At 35.9% G+C, this 21743-nt stretch overlaps 1 protein-coding gene across 2 annotated transcripts in view; it reads left to right on the top strand.

Moving 5' to 3' along the window:
• LOC126809955 (protein GPR107) overlaps positions 1 to 21743 on the top strand; it is a 34423-nt gene that overhangs the window by 3263 nt on the left and 9417 nt on the right. For both annotated transcript variants that reach the window (XM_056101807.1, XM_056101814.1), the window contains 8 exons: positions 4449 to 4561; positions 10107 to 10368; positions 11738 to 11890; positions 13752 to 13856; positions 14579 to 14712; positions 18062 to 18140; positions 18912 to 18985; positions 20179 to 20296. In XM_056101807.1, coding sequence (XP_055957782.1) covers positions 4449 to 4561; positions 10107 to 10368; positions 11738 to 11890; positions 13752 to 13856; positions 14579 to 14712; positions 18062 to 18140; positions 18912 to 18985; positions 20179 to 20296 — 1038 coding nt within the window. The remainder of the gene's footprint in view (positions 1 to 4448; positions 4562 to 10106; positions 10369 to 11737; positions 11891 to 13751; positions 13857 to 14578; positions 14713 to 18061; positions 18141 to 18911; positions 18986 to 20178; positions 20297 to 21743) is intronic.

Here is a 21743-nt window from a genome sequence, read left to right as displayed (position 1 = left end):
CGATAAAAGAATACCGGCGAAACATCATGCTGTATGTGTATAAACTAATGATTGTTTTCCATATAAGTTGTGTTGTGTTTTTTAATGTGCTCAATTGCTAAATACCACTCAAGGATTATATCTATGTACCGGTACACATTTTATCAAACAAAATTTTGATAAGCTAAAATGAAAATCCTTGTAGCTTTTAGGGTGTTTATTGATCCAGCTAAACTGCTGGCATAATGTAATGAAAGATTCTCGTCCATAATTTTTTACACACTTTTTATACGCCCACATGGAAATGTGGACGTATATTGCCGTCGCCCACGTCCGTCCGTCATCCACAAGTTCTTGTGAACGCCAAAAGTTATCATCCAGTTGTTTTAAAATGTTGTTTGCATTAGTGAGATGAAGAAGCCTATTTAATTTCAATAATTTCCGTTTATTACGTCTAGAGTTATGGCCCTTGTTACACTTTGTTGAACGCTCTAATGCCAAAAGTTAACATCGGATCTTTGTGAAATTTACATGCAATATTTAAATTAGGGAAACGAAGAAGCCTATTGAATTTCAGCAATTTCCGTTTATTACTTCTAGATATATGGCCCTTGTTTCACTTTGTTTAACCTTGTGAACGCTCTAACGCCAAAAGTTATCATCCTATCTTTCTGAAATTTATATGCATTATTTGAATTAGTGAAAGGAAGAAGCCTATTGAATATCAGCGATTTCCGTTTAATACGTCTAGAGTTATGCCCCTTGTTTCACTTTATTGAACCTTGTGAACGCTCAAATTTAATGCCAAAAATTATCACCCAATCTTTGTGAAATTTATATGCATGATTTAAATTAGTGAAACGAAGAATTCTATTTAATTTCAATAATTTCTGTTCATTACGTCTAGAGTTATGGCCCTTGTGTCACTTTATTGAACCTTGTGAACGCTCTAACGCCAAAAGTTATCATCCGATCTTTCAGAAATTTATATGCATTATTTGAATTAGTGAAACGAAGAAGCCTATTGAATTTCAGCAATTTCTGTTTATTATGTCTAGAGTTATGTCCCTTGTTTCACTTTATTGAACCTTGTGAACCCTCTAACATCAAAAGTTATCTGCTGATCTGTATGAAATTTGCATGCATCATTTAAATTAGTAAATAGAAGAATCCTATTGAATTTCAGCAATTTCCGTTTATTACTTCTAGAGTTATGGCCCTTGTTTCACTTTGTTCAACCTTGTTAATGCTCGATTGATGAAAGTTATCTTCCGATATGTATGAAATTTATATGCATCATTTAAATTTCTGAAAAAGTGGTCTATTGAATTTCAACAATTTCTGTCAATAATTTCTAGAGTTATGGCGGTTGTGAACCTTGTGAACGTTTGAATGACAAAAGTGATCATCTGATCTGTATGAAATTTAGATGTATTATTTAATTAGTAAAACGAAAGAAAGGCTGTCAAAATTCAACAATTTCTGAAGATTACTTCCAGAGTTGAGACCCTTGTTTCAGTTTGTAGAACCTTGTGAACCCTCAAATGGCAAAAATTATAATCTGATCTGTATGGAACTATCTTGTAAAGGCCCCCAATTACCTACAAAGGAATAGATATCCGACAACCCTTGTCGACCGCTCGGACGATTTAGCTGCTGTGGGTGTATGTTTCGTTGCCTGGCAACCTATCTTTTAGCTTCCCTTTAGAGGTCACAATTTTTATCCGGTTCGAAAAAACGTTCGAATATATCAGCCTTACACCATCATGTCGTTTGAGTTCGAATCTCTTGAAAATTGGACGGAAGTTGTTGGACAAAATGGCCGCCCCTTGTACGCAAATAGTGTACAAATATGGTATATCAAGGTTGTGGACCCTTTATACGGTACAATTTTGATCCAGTTTTGATGAAACTTTAAATTTATGGTTAATATCACAAAGATTTCGCTTCCTTTCGAATAATCACGCATATCCAAATATAACTTCCAGGATTATGGCCCCTGATTGTTTGGAAAATAGCATTTTAGCTTGTGGACCTGCTAGAAGTCGCAATTTGTATTCAATTTTAAAAAACGTTTAAATATATCACCGTTACACATCCATGAAGGTTGAGTTCGAATTTCGTAAAAATCTTACCCAAACTACTGAACAAAATGGCCGCTCCTTGTACGCAAATAGTGTAAAAGTATGTAGTAGTTATTAGCACACTTTCCGAGGTGTATCGGTGAATATCAGGACAGTTTTGGTCGAGGGGCCCAGCCGAGCCGGCTCCCGACCAAAACTGTCCTGATATTCACCGATACACCGAGGAAAGGTGCTAATAAGTTACTTACATCACATTTCTATCGAGTATTGTGAAGCAAAATGTGAAAAATAGTATTTATTATCGAGTCGTTTCAACCGAAAAGTGACAAATACTTTCTGCTCTTTCATTATTTATCCCTTTCTGAGCCTCACGTTACATTTCATGGTAGAATGATTTCGCAGTGGAGAGACGACCTGAGTAGTATTTACACGTGCGTCTTGCTATGATACTCTGAGCGTAAAACAATCACGTGTTTGTTTAGACCACATCGTCAAAACAACTTGTCTATGGCGTAGAGGACTGCAATATTATTAAACGTAGTGTAAAGGAAATGCGAAACGTGGGTCATTCCTGGTGAAAGTATGCATCGGCGGATGGTTCTTCCGTTGAAATTTATTTTGTAATAAAGTTTATGACTTTCTAGGCGTTTTTTTTTCATCCTGCTTATTTTCAATGCCTGTGAAGTGTCCAACAAGAGAACTGCGCCTGCTATCATCACAATTAATTAAAATAATTATTCAATATTCTAATTTATATATTTTGCATATTAATATAAATCAAACCAAATTATGAAATAGATGCCAATTGATATCTATAATAATTGATTTTTGTAATATGTTGTTATGTTAATTTAATGTCATTGTATATGTTTTTGAACTGCCATGTAGTTCCCCCCATTTTGTTTTGTTACTATGATTTTGACTAGTTGTATAGAGCCAACGTTATCAATTGCGATCTGGGTCGGACCAAACGTCAGCTACTTATTGCTTGATAGGTATCTAAAACGGCTTAAAAGTATCCGTGTATCAAAAATGAACAGTACTCTTTCTGTATATTTCCAATAAACGGATACTTTTATGCATGTATTGCAAATAAACAGGACAGTTTTATCAAAGGTTGCCAGTGGCAACGAGTAGAAGTGGGATGTAAGTATATGTAATACCAAGTTTTGTGGACACTTTAGAAGTCAAAATTTTTATTTGATTCTAATGAAACTTGAAATGTGTTTATAATCCAAAGATATTGGTTCCTTTTGATATTTGCGCATATTGGACAGTAACTTTTTGGATTATGTCTCCTAATTGTACAAAAAATCATGTTTTTAGTAACTGGACCGTCTAAAGGTCCCAATTTTTATCCGGTTTTAAAAAATGTTGAAATGTATCTCCGTTACACCCTGAAAATCAATTGAAACTGCCTGACAAAATGGCTGCTCCTTCTACGCAAATAGTGTAAAAGTATGTAATACCAAGGTTGTGGACCCTCAAGAAGTCACAGCTTTTATCCAATTTTGATGAAACTTAAAATATATCTTTATATCCCAAATATCTCGGTCCCTTTCGATATTCATGCATTGCAGACCATAACTTCCGGGATTATGGCCAATGATTGTATGAAAAATCACTTTTATTTTTAGCTAGTTCTCTATCCATCTCTTGCAAAATGTGGGCGTATCTAGCCTGCCAACCACTGGTTGTTTTATTTAGTAGAAAAGATATATTATTAATTTCATGTTTGTGAGTTGTTTTGACTTTGTGATTTTGATAGAAAAAAAACAGTCATGACTAGGTCATTTCAGGACTAAGTCCATTAGGAGCAACCAGGAGAAAACCCACAAAGTTAGGCAGGTGGCCCTTCTTCTGGTCACATACAAGAAGGGGTTGGACTCATGACTTGCAAAGATAACAAGCCTTATGTTCTACAGTGCATGTCAGACCACTTGGCCATTAATTTACCACCCAACCCCAGTCCTTAAATCACTTCACTGGTTACCAATAGAGGCTCGTATAAACTTTAAAATCCTAACACTGGTCTACAAGTCTCAGCATGATTCAGCTCTATCCTATATCACAGATCTTATGCAGCCTTATGTACCAAACCAACCACTCCGTTCACAGAATAATCTATCACTTGTTGTACCTTCAACTAAATTAAAATCTTTTGGTGATAAAGCCTTCAGTGTATATGGTCCATGACTATGGAATGACTTATCTGACAACATAAAGTGTTCAGAAACAGTTGCTCAATTTCGATCTAGGCTTAAGACACATATGTTCACGATGTATTATCCACAGGAGCTATTAACTTACAGCATGCTCATGGATGGATTAAGCGCTATATAAATGTACATTATTATTATTGTAATTAATATTTTATTGTTTCAGGAAAGTGAACATACCTCAAAATGCATTTTACAAGACTATACAACAATAACTGGTGACAAAACAAAGGACCAAATGTCAGTTGTATTTTTTAAAATGGATCTTGTAAATGAAAGGTAGGTTGAATAGGTTATCGAAATAAGAATGATTTTCACACAACAATATATATATATATATAATAAAGTCCATTATTATTGTTGTGTATTGAGAGGAATGAATAAATGAACAACGATTTAATGTCTTACTTTTCTGCTTCATCCGGGCTAATGAAGACAAGCTTTCGTTATGCCGGGGGCGTGGTGACCCATGGTTTTGCATGAGAACAGGGGCGTAAAAAAAATTTTGAATCCACTAGCCCGGCATTAATATCCACTAGTCCATAGTTTGACAAGGTACAAGATTTAATCTTCAATATTTGGGCATATGTTTTGTTGCCTGCCAACCTATCATTTTTATACGCCCACATTTTCATGTGGACGTATATTGTCGTCACCCCTGTCCGTCCGTCCGTCCACAATTGTTTGTGAACAGTCTACAGGTCACAATTTTTATCCGATTTCAATGAAACTTGAAATATAGGTTTATCACCCTAAGATCTCGGTTCCTTTCGATATTGGCATCTATCGGACCGTAACTTCATGGATTATGGCCCCTGATTGTACGAAAAATCACGTTTTTGGCTTGTGAACACTGTAGAGGTCACAATTTTTATCCGATTTTGTTGAAACTTGAAATGTATGTTTATAACCCAAAGATCTCGGTTCCTTTCGATATTCGCGCATATCGGACCATAACTTCCTGAATTATGGCCCCTGATTGTACGAAAAATCACGTTTTTGGCTTGTGAACACTGTAGAGGTCACAATTTTTATCCGATTTTGTTGAAACTTGAAATGTATGTTTATAACCCAAAGATCTCGGTTCCTTTCGATATTCGCGCATATCGGACCATAACTTCCTGAATTATGGCCCCTGATTGTACGTAAAAACACTTTTTTTGGCTTGTGGACCAGTGATGGGATTTCAAAAAAATTCTTGTCGGACATTTTTCCCGAAAATAAAGGGGCATAACTCTTATTGTAATTTAAGCAGACGTTTTCAAAACACAATTAAGAATCACGTGTCAACAAAATATATTCAAATTCATATGTAAAAAAAAAATAGGTGCACCTCGTTATATTTCATGTTTAAAACCCGTACGGCATTCAAATTTATGTCAATAATATTCCTACAAAATTACATGACATCGTAATAGTATAGAATGGCAGCGTGCCGACTGCTGCCGATCTGTTTCAAACTCCCCCAAAATTACCGTATTTTTCGGGTCATACGTCGGTACATTTTTCAGCCAAGTCCGACATTCGTCTGATACTCCGTTTCGATTTATATACGAAAGGTAAAAAAATGACATCCCAAAATTTATTTGGCCGTAAACCGTAGTTCACGACGCTCTAATACAACGAGCGAGTGACACCAACTGCTCAATAATTGCATTCGACTGTAGCACGCGCTATCGTCTAAAACAATTAACTACTTACGTCATTCCAATTGAAATATTCGTCAACATTTCTTAGCGTGTTTATTTATTTATTTAAAGACATAAACTCCCTTCAAAATATGATCATAAATCCGACAATATGCCATCAAAATAGAATCTTTTTCCGGACATCAGGCGTATTGGATTCAGCACGTATACATCTCTTAATTTCACGTGTCTCGCGAGATTTGTACTTTCATTTTAATTACTGAACTATATAAGCGACATTTGCGTGTGTGTGAAATATCTTTATTTAATTCGGCTTCGCTACCACCGAAAATATATCACAGAGAATTTATCGGATACAATGTATGTTGATTTGAGGTGTTATATACTATCAGGATATGTGACATATTATATGACTAATTTCTACATGTTATTGTCCGACACAAAGGAGATTAAAACGTGAGACAATGGTGAAATCACGGGTTAATCAGATTAAGTTTATAATCACTCTTATTGGATTGATATATCGTCCGACAAAGGAGAAGCAATGACTTCTGTTCAGGATTGATTTGATGAATTGTCCGACAAAGGATTAAGTAAGCCAATCAAGGCAGAATAGTAGTTAATCAAGGTAGGTGTGTATAGACGATATAACACGATAAATAGTCGATCACTTAATTACCTAATCAATCCAGCCTATTATCATCGATAATCGGGTTGCACGGTAGTTATACACTCAGTACACTATATTAATTTTGGAATTTGAATATTATTCACCATGTCTTGATGTCCGATTGGGCATATTCCCGGTCGGACAATTTTGGGCGTTTCGAAAAAAGATTCGGACAAGTCCGGAATATACGGGTAAAATCTCATCACTGTTGTGGACCCTATAGAGGTCATAATTTTTATCCGATTTAAAAAAACATATTATTATATCACCGTTAAACCCTAAGGACGGTTGAGTTCGAATTTCGTGAAAATCGGCCCAAAACTGACAGACAAAATGGCCGCCGGTCGTTCTCAAATATATCGTAAAAATATGGTATATCAAGGGTATGGACCCTATAGAGGTCACAATTTTTATCCGATTTTGTTGAAACTTGAAATGTAAGATTTTAACCCAAAGATCTCGGTTCCTTTCGATATTCGCGCATATCGGACCGTAACTTCATGAATTATGGCCCCTGATTGTACGCAAAAACGCGTTTTTTGGCTTGTGGACCCTATAGAGGTCATAAGTTTTATCCAATTTAAAAAAACGTGTTAATATAGTATTATCACCGTTACACCCTAAGAACGGCTGAGTTCGAATTTCGTGAAAATCGGCCCAAAACTGACAGACAAAATGGCCGCCCTTCGTTCTCAAATAGCGTAAAAATATGGTATATCAAGGTTGTGGACCCTATAGAGGTCACAATTTTTATCCGATTTTGTTGAAACTTGAAATGTAAGTTTGAAACACAAAGATCTCGGTTCCTTTCGATATTCGCGCATATCGGACCGTAACTTCCTGAATTATGGCCCCTTATTGTACGGAAAATCACGTTTTTAGCTTGTGTACCCTATAGAAGTCACCGTTACACCCTAAGGACGACTGAGATCGAATTTCGTGAAAATCGGCCAAAAACTGACAGATAAAATGGCCGCCGTTCATTCTCAAATAGCGTAAAAATATTGGTATATCAAGGTTGTGGACCCTATAGAGGTCACGATTTTTATCCGATTTTTGTTGAAACTTGAAATGAAAGTTAATAACCCAAAAATCTCGGTTCCTTTCGATATTCGCGTATATCAGACCGTAACTTCCTGAATTATGGCCCCTTATTGTACGGAAAATCACGTTTTTAGCTTGTGGACCCTATAGAGGTCATAATTATTATCCGATTTCAAAAAATCATATTATTATATCACCGTTACACCCTAAGGACGACTGAGATCGAATTTCGTGAAAATCGGCCAAAAACTGACAGATAAAATGGCCGCCATTCGTTCTCAAATAGCGTAAAAATATGGTATATCAAGGTTGTGGACCCTATAGAGGTCACAATTTTTATCCGATTTTGTTGAAACTTGAAATGTAAGTTTAAAACTCAAAGAATTGGTTCCTTTCGATGTTTGCGCATATCGAATTGTAATTTCCTGAATTATTGCCCTTGATTGTAGGAAAAATCACTTTCGTTTTAGCTTGTTTTCTATCCATCTCTCGAAAATGTGGGCGTATCCTGCCTGGCAGCCGCTGGTTAATAAAGATCGTAGACTTGATTGCCTAATAATTAAGGATGTATACGGGTACACGGTTAACCGGTCACGGTTCGGGCGCACTGATGAAACGGTTAAAAAAAACTACAAACCGATATTCGTTTTCATATCATATCTGACCTTCAAAACCAGGAATGGTAGCCACAACAATGTTTTCTTTCACTAAAGACCATATAAATACTTCATATAGCACATGTCATTTATTATATATCACGGTAAATTTATGTCCTTTAATTCCCGTTCGAAGATTTGTAAACGTTACGTTATTATTAGCACTTACTGCAAAGCACGAGATAGCCTCGACTGATTGACAAATTAATTGTTTTACCGTATTTATTTACCAGGTCACTATATAAAGAGTCTCAAAATGAAAAAAATCAGTTTGATGTGCTGATATAATATTAAAATAGACAGGATAGTAAAATTGTTTATGTTATCACTGGAGTGCCATGCTGTGTGCCGATAGGGTCAAAGTTGACGACACACGGGTCACTGGAACCATTCATCATGGGGTGTGTGTAATGAACACGTGTAGTAAATTCTTTGGAAATACCTGACATGTTAAATAATCAAAATTATCTTGTATTTAAAAATACAAAGGTATGCTTTCAAATATTTATGTCAGAACTAATCTAATATGAAGTATAAATGAGTCTTTTGTTTTTAAATCAACCTGATTTCAACTGGTTTATACGAGACCCGTCAAAGCGTGCAAGATGGAGAAATGAAATGTCAAGAATGAATGAATAGAAGGGGTACAAAAAATGTCCATACGGCTCTAAGTTTTACTACAGAAAATCTATTGTTATGATTAAGTTTTCCTTGGAATTTGAGAAATAAATGTGGGATGTTTTATAGTTTATTTATCTATATCGTCACTAGTTTAATTCACAAACCAATGAAAGGGCCCTAGCCCAGGACTAGTACGGCTAAATAGATCACTAGCCTGTAAGTTATTTTTGGTAGCGTCGGGCTAGTGGATGTGTGTGCCGGGGAGGGGATGGGGTGGCAGTCCCTCCCAGTGCCGCCGGGTAATATTGGGCTTCTAGAGTCAATTTGTAGCATATCTGACCCACAGTGGCTAAGTGGGTAGATGCTGGCTCGCTAGCCTGGAGGTTGCGTGGTGGATCCCTGCATTGGCTGAGAAAGTTCATTGGGATTTGCCAACGTGGTTTCCCTTGTCAGTGATGCATGACGGAGGGCCTGACAACGACAACTGTCTAGTTGTTAGGATGTTATTAAAGACTGATGTCCGGTGTACACATTGGTATGCATGTAAAAGATCCCTTGGCAGTTGGAATTCGATGTAAGAGTAGGCCATAGTGCCACCTCCCAGACAAAATTTCCCTCATACTCGTAGCACACTGTATGGTGTATAACCGTCTTCATTAGCTCAGTCAGAACAGAGTAGTAGGACGTTAAACCATATTTCATTTCATTTCTGACCCACAGTATATGTTTGAACACTGGTTGGGCATTATGATTATCATTATAATGTTGAAAACCGCATTAAAACTGTAATATTTTGCCATTTGCGAGGGGCGCAAAAATTCAAGGGGGCGCAAAACTTCAAGGGGGCCCAAAAATTCAAAACCATGACACAAAGCTCAGTGTACTATGAGGGAGTGCTACCACCTACTTTTATTTCGATTTTCAACTGTCAACTAAGGGTTCTTTTACTTAGGGATCCCAGTTTTTCATCTCCTCCACCCGTCACTACAGACAAAGGGGCACCACACCAGAAAATACTGAGACACTTTCTCAGCCAACACCGGGATTGAACCCAGCCAGCGCCGTATTTAGTGAGACATTACGGCTACCCAAATAGTAAGAGATGGCTCTCTTTAGTTAATAGTAACCTTACAAATAAACTTTTCTTAAGCATTTATATTTATTTACCTTCTCTATATTTTTAGAGTGATTATCGAAAGAGTGGGTAATGATGTTACTAATTTAACCGTCTCAAACCTAAATCAGAAAGAATATCGTGATAAAAAACGTGACCAGCGTAAGACTCGAAGAGAAGCTATTGCACAGAGTGTAGCTAATAATAACCTTCTACGACGTCAAACAAGAGATAGTGAAGGTGATCCAGAAGTAAAAGAATCATCCGTTAAAACTCCTCCTACTACCACTTTAACTTCTGCTGCTCCATCTGCTGCTCCTACCGTTATAAAGGTAATCATATGATTATTGATTGATTTGAATGAACCTGTTGAATGATGTATGCTTAAAATAGTATCATACTTATTAGTTTCATTATTAATCTATGTAAAGATGTAATTCTGGTACATGCACTTTGTCCAATTGGACCCTCTTAATATTTTGACTAGACCACAGATATGTATTCAAATTTGCAGACGGTTATTGTCATCAATTTACTCAATTTGTTTGCTGTTAGCATTTCTGTGGGTTGTCATTTCAAACTGAACCAAATGTGTAAAAATGTTAGTTCTTCTGTGTTGAGTTTCCAGCATATTTGCCTTCCAAAAAGACTTGAGTCTGAAAATTAATGTTAAAGCTAAATATCTCTACCACTGCCTAAGTTAATTGCGAAAGTTACATACAAATTTAAAGTTTTTTTTATTTAGCCAGAGTGCGTACATATGTCTCAATTTATATACTGTATTTTGAGTTCTGTTGGTCAAAAAAACTGCCAAATTAAATATATTTGGTGTTTTTTAATCATAATTCTTTTAGTGTGGCATATTTTCATATATTAACTTCAAAATTAGTGTCTTGACGCAAAACTTAAGCTCATTTTTATACACCCACATTGAAATGTGGTCGTATATTGTCGTCGCCCCCGTCCGTCCATCGGTCCAGCGTCCACAATTGCTTGTGGACACTCTAGAAGCCAAAGATAATATCCGATTGACCTTAAATTTATACACAGTGTTTAGGGTCTTGAGACGAAGAAGCCTATTGATTTTCAGCGATTTCCAATAATTACTGCCAGAGTTATGGCCCTTGATCACTTCAAAAAATCTTGTGGACGTTCTAGAAGCCAAAGTTTATATCCGATTGACCTTAAATTTATACACAGTGTTTAAGGTCATGAGACGAAGAAGCCTATTGATTTTCAGCGATTTCCGATAATTACTGCCAGAGTTATAGCCCTTGATTTTCAACGATTTCCGCTCTAAAGGCTAAAGTTATCATCTGATTGACTTCAGATTGATACACAGAGTTTAAGATCTTGAGACGAACAAGTATATTGATTTTCCATGAATTTTTATGACATAAACAGCTAAATCCAAGATATTAAAAGTTTTGTATACAAAACCTTAGTATGGGGCAGAACTTTATAAAAACCAAACAAATTCTAATGGTTTTCTGATAATTACTTCATGAGTTGTTGCTCTTAATCAGATTTTAGTGAATTATAAATGTTTCATCACCGAAAAAAGTAAGAATATGCAACAACACTTGTTGACTGCCCGGACGATTTAGCTGCTGTGGGCGTATGTTTCGTTGCCTGGCAACCTTTCTTTATGTAACAGAAATTGCTTAATTTATCCATAAATTCATTAATTGACTTTTTCAGGTAGAAACAAATCCAACTTCTAAAAACAATACAAATATTTCTACAAAAGCACCAGTAAAACCAGAGACTGCTGTAAGCAAGGAAACTACACCAGATGTTCTTCGTAACCAGGTTGACATAAAGAAAAATAAACAAGGCAATTATGATACACATGTAAGGTTTTTTTTACACACTTTTTTTTTATCTTTACCAGGGGTGCACAATTTCACTTTTGAACCACTAGCCCATGTACAGGTGTCATGACAAAATTTGCTAGCCCTTCAGAAATACTTGCCTGACCTGAATATAAAAATATAGTCAGTTGGTTTTTAATTTATTTTAATGACTAAACTTATAAACATATTTAAGCATCCAAATTTTTATACGCCCACATTTTCATGTGGACGTATAGTGTCGTCGCCCCTGTCCGTCCGTCCACAATGGTTTATGAACACTCTAAAAGTCACAATTTTTATCCGATTTCAATGAAACTTGAAATATAGGTTTATCACCGATCTCGGTTCCTTTCGATATTGGCATGTATCGAACTGTAACTTCATGGATTATGGCCCTTATTGTATAAAAAATCACGTTTTTAGCTTGTGAACACTGTAGAGGTCACAATTTTTATCCAATTTGGTTAAAACTTGAAATGTATGTTTATATCCCACAGATCTCGATTATTTTCGATATTCGCGCATATTGGACTATAACTTCCTGAATTATGGCCCCTGATTGTACGAAAAATCGCGTTTTTAGTTTGTGGACCCCATAGAGGTCACAATTTTAATCCTATTTAAAAATCTGTTACAATATATCACCGTTAAACCCTAAGGGTGGTTGGGTTCGAACTTCGTAAAAATCGGATCAAAACTGACGGACAAAATGGCCGCCCCTCGTTCGCCAAGTGTCAAAATATTGTGTATTAGGGTTGTGGACCCTCTGGAGGTCATCTGCGCAACAGTTTCCAGTCAGCTACTGCTACTGCCAGGGAATTGTTGGAACACGGCAACGTCAGATTAGCACTCAAACAGTCTGAAGGTCCCTAGCTGCTCATGGATTATGCTGCAGTCGACCTTACCAAGGTCAAATCCTTTTGCATCATCGTCGACTTGCCAGACAGCAATGGACCACAAATCAATGGTATCTGCACAACACATCATGGCGAAATGTCATCTTCTCGGATGAATCCCGATTCAACCTCAGTTTTCCTGATGAACGTCACCTTACATGTATCTACCGTCGCCGACATGAAAGCGTTGTTTGTAACTGCGTGCTGGAAATGGATCGTCTTGGGGGAGGTGGCGTCATGGTTTGGGCCACTATCAACGTCAACTTCCGTCCCAGTTGGTGGTGGTCCAAGGCAATCTCAACACTCAACATTATGTTGACGCCATCCTTCGTCCGTTGTTGCTTCCATTGCTGGCTCAACATGGCATCCGTCGACAGATGGTTTTCCAGCATGACAACGCCCGACTCCACACTGCCATTTTGACAAGAGACTTTCTGAACAATCATCATGTGTTATGGATTGGCCAGCTATGTCTCCTGACATGAACCCGATCAAACACCTTTGGGATGAACTTGGACGGGTTCGAACTTGAGCCGTGTCTCCACAAACTGTTGCGGGGTTGGCACAGGAACTCTAAAATCATTGGTGTGTAGTGAGACATCTGTGCCAATCCATGCCAAGGCGACTTAAAGCTCAGGGTGGACATACACGTTATTGACTTCAGCTGATCCCTGCTTTGTTTCATGGTTCTCTAACGTTTTGGTTTTGTGCATTTGTTGTGAATTCTTTCATGAAATTATCCACAGATGCTTGTTTTCTCTATTTTGTCAATTGTTATGTACATTTGTTAAAAGTTGTTGCAGTAAATAAACTTTGAATTTGGCATTGCGTTTTTAATGGCTTTGAGTGTATATGTACTGCCTTGTTACACAGTTTCTGGTAAGAGATAATCGCTGATCATTTTCAATTGTTGTTAGTGATTGATCATTTCATGTTTATATATTTATAATTTTATATTTCTAGTTTCTGGTAGTTATTAATAGTGAAACGGAAGAAGGTTTATACAGTCTGTTTTTCCACAATTGTTTGAACTTTAAGCCCAACGTGGACTCAACAGTAACTATGACGGTAAGCTTCAGAATAGACACTATTTTACAGAAACTATTTCTTTCCCTACTTTTCAAATTCATGAGAGATTAATACCCGGTTCAGATGTTTATATTTAAACTGGTTTAAAATCACTGGGGATTTTAAACCAGTATAGTGTTGCATTCACACGTACTTCAACCCAAACCAGTTTGATTATTCTGTCCTTGTCACTCAGAGGTTAGAGTTAACTATGCATTGGTATATGTGTTAACCTCTGTCAAAAATTCTGGAAAAATTGTTTGAACTATACCTTTCCACGAATACTTTTAGATGCCAACTCTTTCAGCCAAGAAATAAATACAAATGCTAGGTAATGTAAAATTAAACAGTTTAGATGATTGTTAAGACTTGCACTGCAGGATGCCTCCATTTTACCAGGAATATTAGTTACTGCGTTTGTCCAAAGTTAGCTGACGCTTTGCAATTTAAAGTCAACCCGTTCAGACGGACAAGATAAACCAGTTTAGAATAAAAAAGACAGATCGCAAGCTGGTTTTTTTTAAACAGGTTTATTTGCCCCACTTTTGCGTTCAGGCAGTTAAGTTAAACTGCTTTAATGATTGCCGGGGATTTTTCCAGTTCAACTTGAGTGTCTGAACAAGCTATTTGTAAGGGTAAGTGATCAGTATTTATGTGGCAGGGTTCAGATCTTATTCTTCACCCTTCATAGTGACTAACATAAACTTGAAATTTGATTCCAGTTACAAGTAGTAGAAGAGAATAATGGTAATTATTTATCTGCTGGAAGTCAACCAGAACCAACTTTATTTTTTGTCTTCTTTTTATCGTATTTTATCTGTGGTTGTATTTGGTTGTCCGTTCTACGTAAAGCAGAGTAAGTAAATAAAGCTTTTTAAACAATATTTTACTGAAGTTTCATTTAGGAATATTAATCCCTTGCAAACTACAATTTTGTGAGAGATGAATATCGGTCCAAAATGGTTCAATTCCATTCATTATTCGCAGAGATATGTTGAATTGAAATTTCATCGATCTATGCTGCTCGCTATGTAATAATGCGTGGCATCATTTTGTACTGTCCGTCCGTCCACAATTTGTTTGTGGACACTCTGCAGGTGACAATTTTTATCCGATTTTGATGAAACTTGGAATGCATGTTTATGTCCCAAAGATCTTGGTTCCTTTTGGTAATCACATATATCTGAACATAACTTCCTAGATTATGGCCCCCGATTGGTCGAAAAATCTCATTTTTAGCTTGTGCATTCTCTAGAGGTCACAATTTTTTCCGATTTTAAAAACCGTTTAGATATAGCACCCTTCCACCATAATGAAGGTTGAATTCAAATTGTACGCAAATTGTGTATAAGTTTGTAATACAAAGGTTATGGATCCTCTAGCACTATACGACTGGTACCGTGGAATCTCGGGTAAATAGCGTTATTATCTAATCTATGTAGAATTATTCATAAATATCATTGAATTTGGCCTAATAGCATTCAATTTGTCCTTGTATACAACTTAAATCTCAACGTGGAATTTTGATTACCATGTGTTAATTGACTAGTGTTTAGTTTGTCGACACGTGTGTAATTATAAGCGTCCCGCTTAATTTTGACGACTGTTCAATAATTAGTTGGACCGTTCAATTTCCCGAGTTGTGATTAAAATTAGTCAAGGTGTCCAATTACGCCAGGTATTCAATTCTGTTGCCGAACATCCAATTTCACATGCGTTGTTCAGATTTTAACGAAATGTTTATATTGAAGGAGTTGTAATATAGTAATGCTGCCGTGAAAACGTGTACATGTACAATGTACAGGCCAGTTTGAATAACAACAAAATGAGTTCGGTAATCTCGGGAAAACATTTACCGGCATTCTGTATCGGTTAGGATTTTTTTCTAACGCACTGTACATGCATATAACGTCGGCCAAAATGTATGCAACAATGAACAACTTACAATTTTTTTTACAACGTATCATTACATCTTCATCTATAACTTAGATGTAAATCCATCAATTATTGGCTGCTATAAAATCCAAACTTTAAATTATATACGTCATACGATGAGCTTGCAGCTTCAGTTAATCTAAATCAATCATTCATAGAGCACTCGATCCACTCCACGAGGCGCTTAACGGTAAGTCACATGGTCAGAAACGTGCCAATATTGGGACCATTTTCTTAGACTGTCTGTGTTAATCGGTGACAAATCTCCGCTGTGACAATATACATCTACTTTAAATGTCGCCCAATTCATTTCGGTGGAAGCGGATATTGAATAAACATAGCTTTATATTCCAAAAATCTCAGTCCCATTTGATATTTGAGCATTTCAGACCATAACTTTCTGGATTATGGCCCCTGTTTGTACAAAATATTGTTTTTGTTTTTAGCTTGTTCTCTATCCGTCTCTTGCAAAATGTGGGCGTATCCTGTCTGGCAGCCGCTGGTTTAAATCCTTTTGAATCCAAGGCAGGAGATTGTCTAGTGCTGGTATTTTGATTTTGTTTTCGTAATTAACTGTGAAATAAACGAACTGACTACATATTAGCTTGAATTAGGCCATGAAAAATTTGATATTTTAGCGAAAAATGTAATTAAAATAGGTATTAACTGTGTTGGCAATTTGTTACATGTGAAGAACATTGGATTTTTGTAGGGAAATCAGCACAACTGCCCATTTGGACTAAATTACTTTAAAGTAAATGATTTTGCTCACATACACTTAAAGAGTTAGTGTACTTGTGGGTTCCACATCTCTGTCTCTGGATTAGAGACTTTAATGTATTTCTGTTATCCTCCTGATTATAACTATCTTAACAGATTCATCTGGTGTGGACAAGAATTAGATAAGTCTGATTTTAATTAGATGTGTGCCAGATGTGTACATTACAAAATAAACTTAAACAGTAACATTCAAATTCTTCAATTTTACGATCTCAGTCTTTCACGTTTACGAAATGGTGTGGGAGCTATAAAAGAAAAGCTCGCCAATTTAAAAATTGAGAAAAAAGCTCCCGTAAAAAAAATCTTCGTAATTCTACATTGTATTTATATACTTTAGTTTTGTCTCGTATTCTCTTTATTAATTTTGCAATTTATATGTTTCACGAATTTTCGTCAGTTTGATCAATTTGTCAGCGTGCTTCTTAGTGCACAATTTGCACTAAGTCTAAAGACCAAACCAATTTTACAAACCCATTTTTGTCTCCCTCTGTGGCTATTTGCCCTCCAGTAATTCCAATTTTAAAATGTCGCATATTTGACAGTTTTGACCATCTCCAAACTATTAATAGCGATAATCGACGCATTGCTAATGAGACAAGCCATACATGAAAACATTTTAAACAAGTAATGTTATTATTAGACGTACGTCATTCTGTCATTCCCGCGGATATTCTCCATCAACATCCAGCAACATATTAGGCTGTCAAGTAACATCATATTCTGTTGGCTGGTTTTAGACTGCTATCCAATTAAAACGAGCCTTACATTAGAATTCAGTATGTTTGATGAATAATTATGGCAGCCCTAGTTTTACCATGGAAACGCTTATCGCTCGAGGAGGAGGTTATTAAAAATAAACAAAAACTGAAAGTAAGGTAGTTTATGAATCGCAATATTTAGGAGAGCGATTTAGCTTATTAGCGGGCGTATTTAATGACGACTCCCCCAAAGATAAGTCGAGGTGTGTCGGGAGGCGCAAGAGCGAAAGCGTGCCTTAAACGTGAAGGACTGCGATCTCCATTTAAAGATGCATTATGTAAGATTTAGATAAAGAACTGGTCGTTCTTGCTGTTGTAATAGTTCAAAACTAGATAATGAAAAATGAACATATTGAAAATTTCATTCAAATTACCCATATTTTTCAGTGTATTAGGCGCATGTATTATATTAATTATAACTTTCAATTGCATTGTTACATAACTTTAAATGGTAATTCTTGCGCTCATACGGTAGGTAAATTGTCGTTAAAATCCCGCCCACAACAAACATGGCTGTTGTAGATCACGTCTCTCCAATGGTTCAGAGGGTTGATTATAGGATTATGTCAATAAATGTCTAAATAATAGTTTATATAACATTTGAAGCCAAAATAAAGACCTACAGCTAGCAGATTTAGATCTTACATAGTGCATCTTTAAGAAAATAGCATATACATTATACATGTTTCTGTGGGTACTGTGTGTTTATTGCTAATATATTTTACATTGTAGGAAAAATGATGTGTATAAAATCCACTATTTGATGTTAGCTGTTGTATGGGTTAAGAGCGTATCCTGTTTATTCCATGGTGTAAGTATAGTTCACCGGGAAGGCTAATAAACATTGTCATTAATATGTAATAAAAAGAAGAGTTAAAAAGGGATCTTTAGTCTTTAGATAGTGATCTTAGATGATTAAAACCAAAAAAAACTTAAACACGTAAAATTACCTAGCAAATTATATGTACTTTAGCTACTATCAATAAATTTTTGCTGACAACAAAAAGGCAATGGGCTACATCGATTAAATTTCAATTCCATACATCTTTGTAAAAGCTAAATGGAATAGAATCTTTTTAGGACTGATATTCCTATTAGAGCTTCATCTTACACAATATAGTTGTTGTCACTTTTGTTTAATTCAATTTTTTTTTTCTAAAATACTATATTTGTTCACCTAGACTATTGTCTGAGCCAGGGGGTTGGATGGCCGAATGGTTAGCATGTTCACGCTGTATAGTAAGGTCTGTCATTGAGTCAACTGGCATGGTTTTGATTCCCCGGTTGTATGTGACAATGAGTCTGGTTGCCTGTCCAACCTCATGGGTTTTCTCCGGGTTCTCTGGGTTGTCCGGTTTAATCCCACTGCTAAGGACCCCTACGCTCAAGCGAATTATTGAAATAAAATTGAACCCTATCTTAGTCCCGAAATGACCTGGTTTGTGTCGAGTGGACATTAAACCCCTTTTTCTCTCTCTCTCTCTCTATCTCTCTCTCTATCTCTCTCTCTCTCACTATTGTCTGAGCCATGCAGTTTAAGAAATGAAAATTAATGTTTTCTCTTACTCTGTGTTTTTTACAGATCAACAGTCATTTTATAGCTAAATCTGGTATACCTGATGAAGCCTGGGCTATTCTCTGGTATATTGTATATCTGTAAGTTGCCAGTATTTTATCTCCTAGACTTCTTGGATTTGGGTCATTTTGCAGTAAAAAATGTCAAAAAATGTTAAATATTTTATACCACTGAATAGAAGAATTCAAGACCTTTTCAAAAATATATACATTTGTATGAATTTTATTCTTAAAGTAGCTAACTCAGTATCACCCAAAATCTTCGACATTGAAAACATAAATTATTTGTCAATTTAAATCAACATTGATGTTGTGATCTTATAGGGAAAAGACTGGCTTCTGATATCCCATATTTAAGACAAAATAAACATTTTACCATTGGTACACAAATCGTTAGAGGTTAGATATATTCAACATGTCATGTCAAACGGTGATGCCATATTCTTATCTGGAGAGCATGTACAATAAATACTACCGGTGTAGACTGGAATAACCAGACGCTAGAGATTGCCATTCGGTTGAGACTTCTCGCGTATTTCGCCGAACATAACTGATTTGAAATTATAGTAAAAACAGAAATGGCTAAATGTAAATCAGTTTATACATTCATATTACAGTATTATATGCGTTGTGACCCATTTGTGTCAATTGCTAGGTGCCAAAGAATAGCGATTTAGCTCTTTTAGATTTAAAGAGTTACAGGATATATTCTTAACTATATGCTTTCCCTAGTCAAAACCACAAAACAATCCGATGGTTAAAGGGTTAATTCAAATATTACCCTGAATATATTAAATAGCAAGCTGCTATCATTAAAAAACGGTTTTGCTTTCCAGTTCATGACTATATTTAATGTATTTTGGACTGTAAATTTAACAGAGTCATAATGCTGTTTACACCTTATAGTGTCTACATTGTGTGTGTCAGTGTCTTCCCCAGAGTTATTGTATCAGTCATATTTGCCAGTTTTGACTGATTGGCAGGGAAATTGATTGACTTGAGAACTTATGTCAGTCAATTTGCATGCCATAAAATTAGAATTTCAAAGAATTTAACCTTAAAAAACATAAATACTTTTAAATTTATAGTTTTCATACAGAAAAACCATTCAATTGATATATAAGTAAATTGAAAGATGCTAAAAATTGTCACATTCTTTAGAATAAATCAGAGGGAAACAAAATACCTATACATCAAAAACTGATCAGCTGATCGTAATATTAGTCAAAATATATTTCTTGTATACAATAATATGATATCTTGTCTATTTATAGAACCAAAGGTGCATTGATGTTTGGAACAATATTATTGATTGGTGCAGGATGGGCCTTTATAAAACACATGTTGAGTCACAAAGAAAAGAAATTATTTGCCATCTTTTTACCATTACAGGTTTGTTACATTTTTTTTTTTTTTTTTAAATGTTATCATTTAAGGGACGTTGAGCAGTCTAAAATGCACATTTTAAAGCTAGCACTGTAATTTTTGTTGAGAAGATATGACACTTTTTATACTCCCACATTGAAATGTGGTCGTATCTTGTCGTCGCCCCCGTCCGTCAGGCGGTACGGCGTCCACAATTGCTTGTGGACGCTCTAGAGGCTAAAGTTAATATCCGATTGACTTTAAATTTATACACAGTGTTTAAGGTCATGAGATGAAGAAGCCTATTGATTTTCAGCGATTTCCAATAATTACTGCCAGAGTTATGGCCCTTGATCACTTCAAAATATCTTGTGGATGGTCTAGTGGCCAAAGTTAATATCCGATTGACTATAAATTTATACACTGTGTTTAAGGTCATGAGACGAAGAAGCCTATTGATTTTCAGCGATTTCCGATAATTACTGCCAGAGTTATGGCCCTTGATCAATTCAAAAAATCTCGTGGATGCTCTAGAGGCCAAAGTTAATATCCGATTGACTTTAAATTTATACACAGTGTTTAAGGTCATGAGACGAAGAAGCCTATTGATTTTCAGCGATTTCTGATAATTACTGTCAGAGTTATGGCCCTTGATCACTTCAAAATATCTTGTGGACGCTCTAGAGGCCAAAGTTAATATCCAATTGACTTTAAATTTATACACTGTGTTTAAGGTCATGAGACGAAGAAGCCTATTGATTTTCAGCGATTTCTGATAATTACTGAAAGAGTTATGGCCCTTGATCACTTCAAAAAATCTTATGGACGCTCTAGAGGTCAAAGTTAATATCCGATTGAGTTTAAATTTATACACAGTGTTAAAGGTCATGAGACGAAGAAGTTTATTCATTTTCAGCCATTTTCGATAATTACTGCCAGAGTTATGGCCCTTGATCACTTCAAAAAATCTTGTAAATGCTCTATAGGCTAAAGTTAATATCCGATTGACTTTAAATTTATACACAGTGTTAAAGGTCATTAGACGGAGAAGCCTATTGATTTTCAGCGATTTCCGATAATTACTGCCAGAGTTATGGCCCTTGATCACTTTGAAAAATCTTGTGGAAGCTCTAGAGGCTAAAGTTAATATCCGATTGAGTTTAAATTTATACACAGTGTTTAAGGTCATGAGACGAAGAAGTTTATTCATTTACAACGATTTTCGATAATTACTGCCAGAGTTATGGCCCTTGATCACTTCAAAAAATCTTGTAAATGCTCTATAGGCTAAAGTTAATATCCGATGAGACGAAGAATCGTATTGATTTTCAACGATTTCCGATAATTACTGCCAAAGTTATGGCCTTTGATCACTTTTAAAAACCTTGTGACCCTCTAGAAGCTAAAGTTATCATCCGATTGACTTCAGATTCATACACAGAGTGAAAGGTCTTGAGACAAACAAGTATATTGA

This window comes from Patella vulgata, chromosome 1, assembly GCF_932274485.2.
Source record: "Patella vulgata chromosome 1, xgPatVulg1.2, whole genome shotgun sequence".
Taxonomy (NCBI): Eukaryota; Metazoa; Mollusca; class Gastropoda; family Patellidae; genus Patella; species Patella vulgata.
This window is presented reverse-complemented; position numbering and strand designations above follow the sequence as displayed.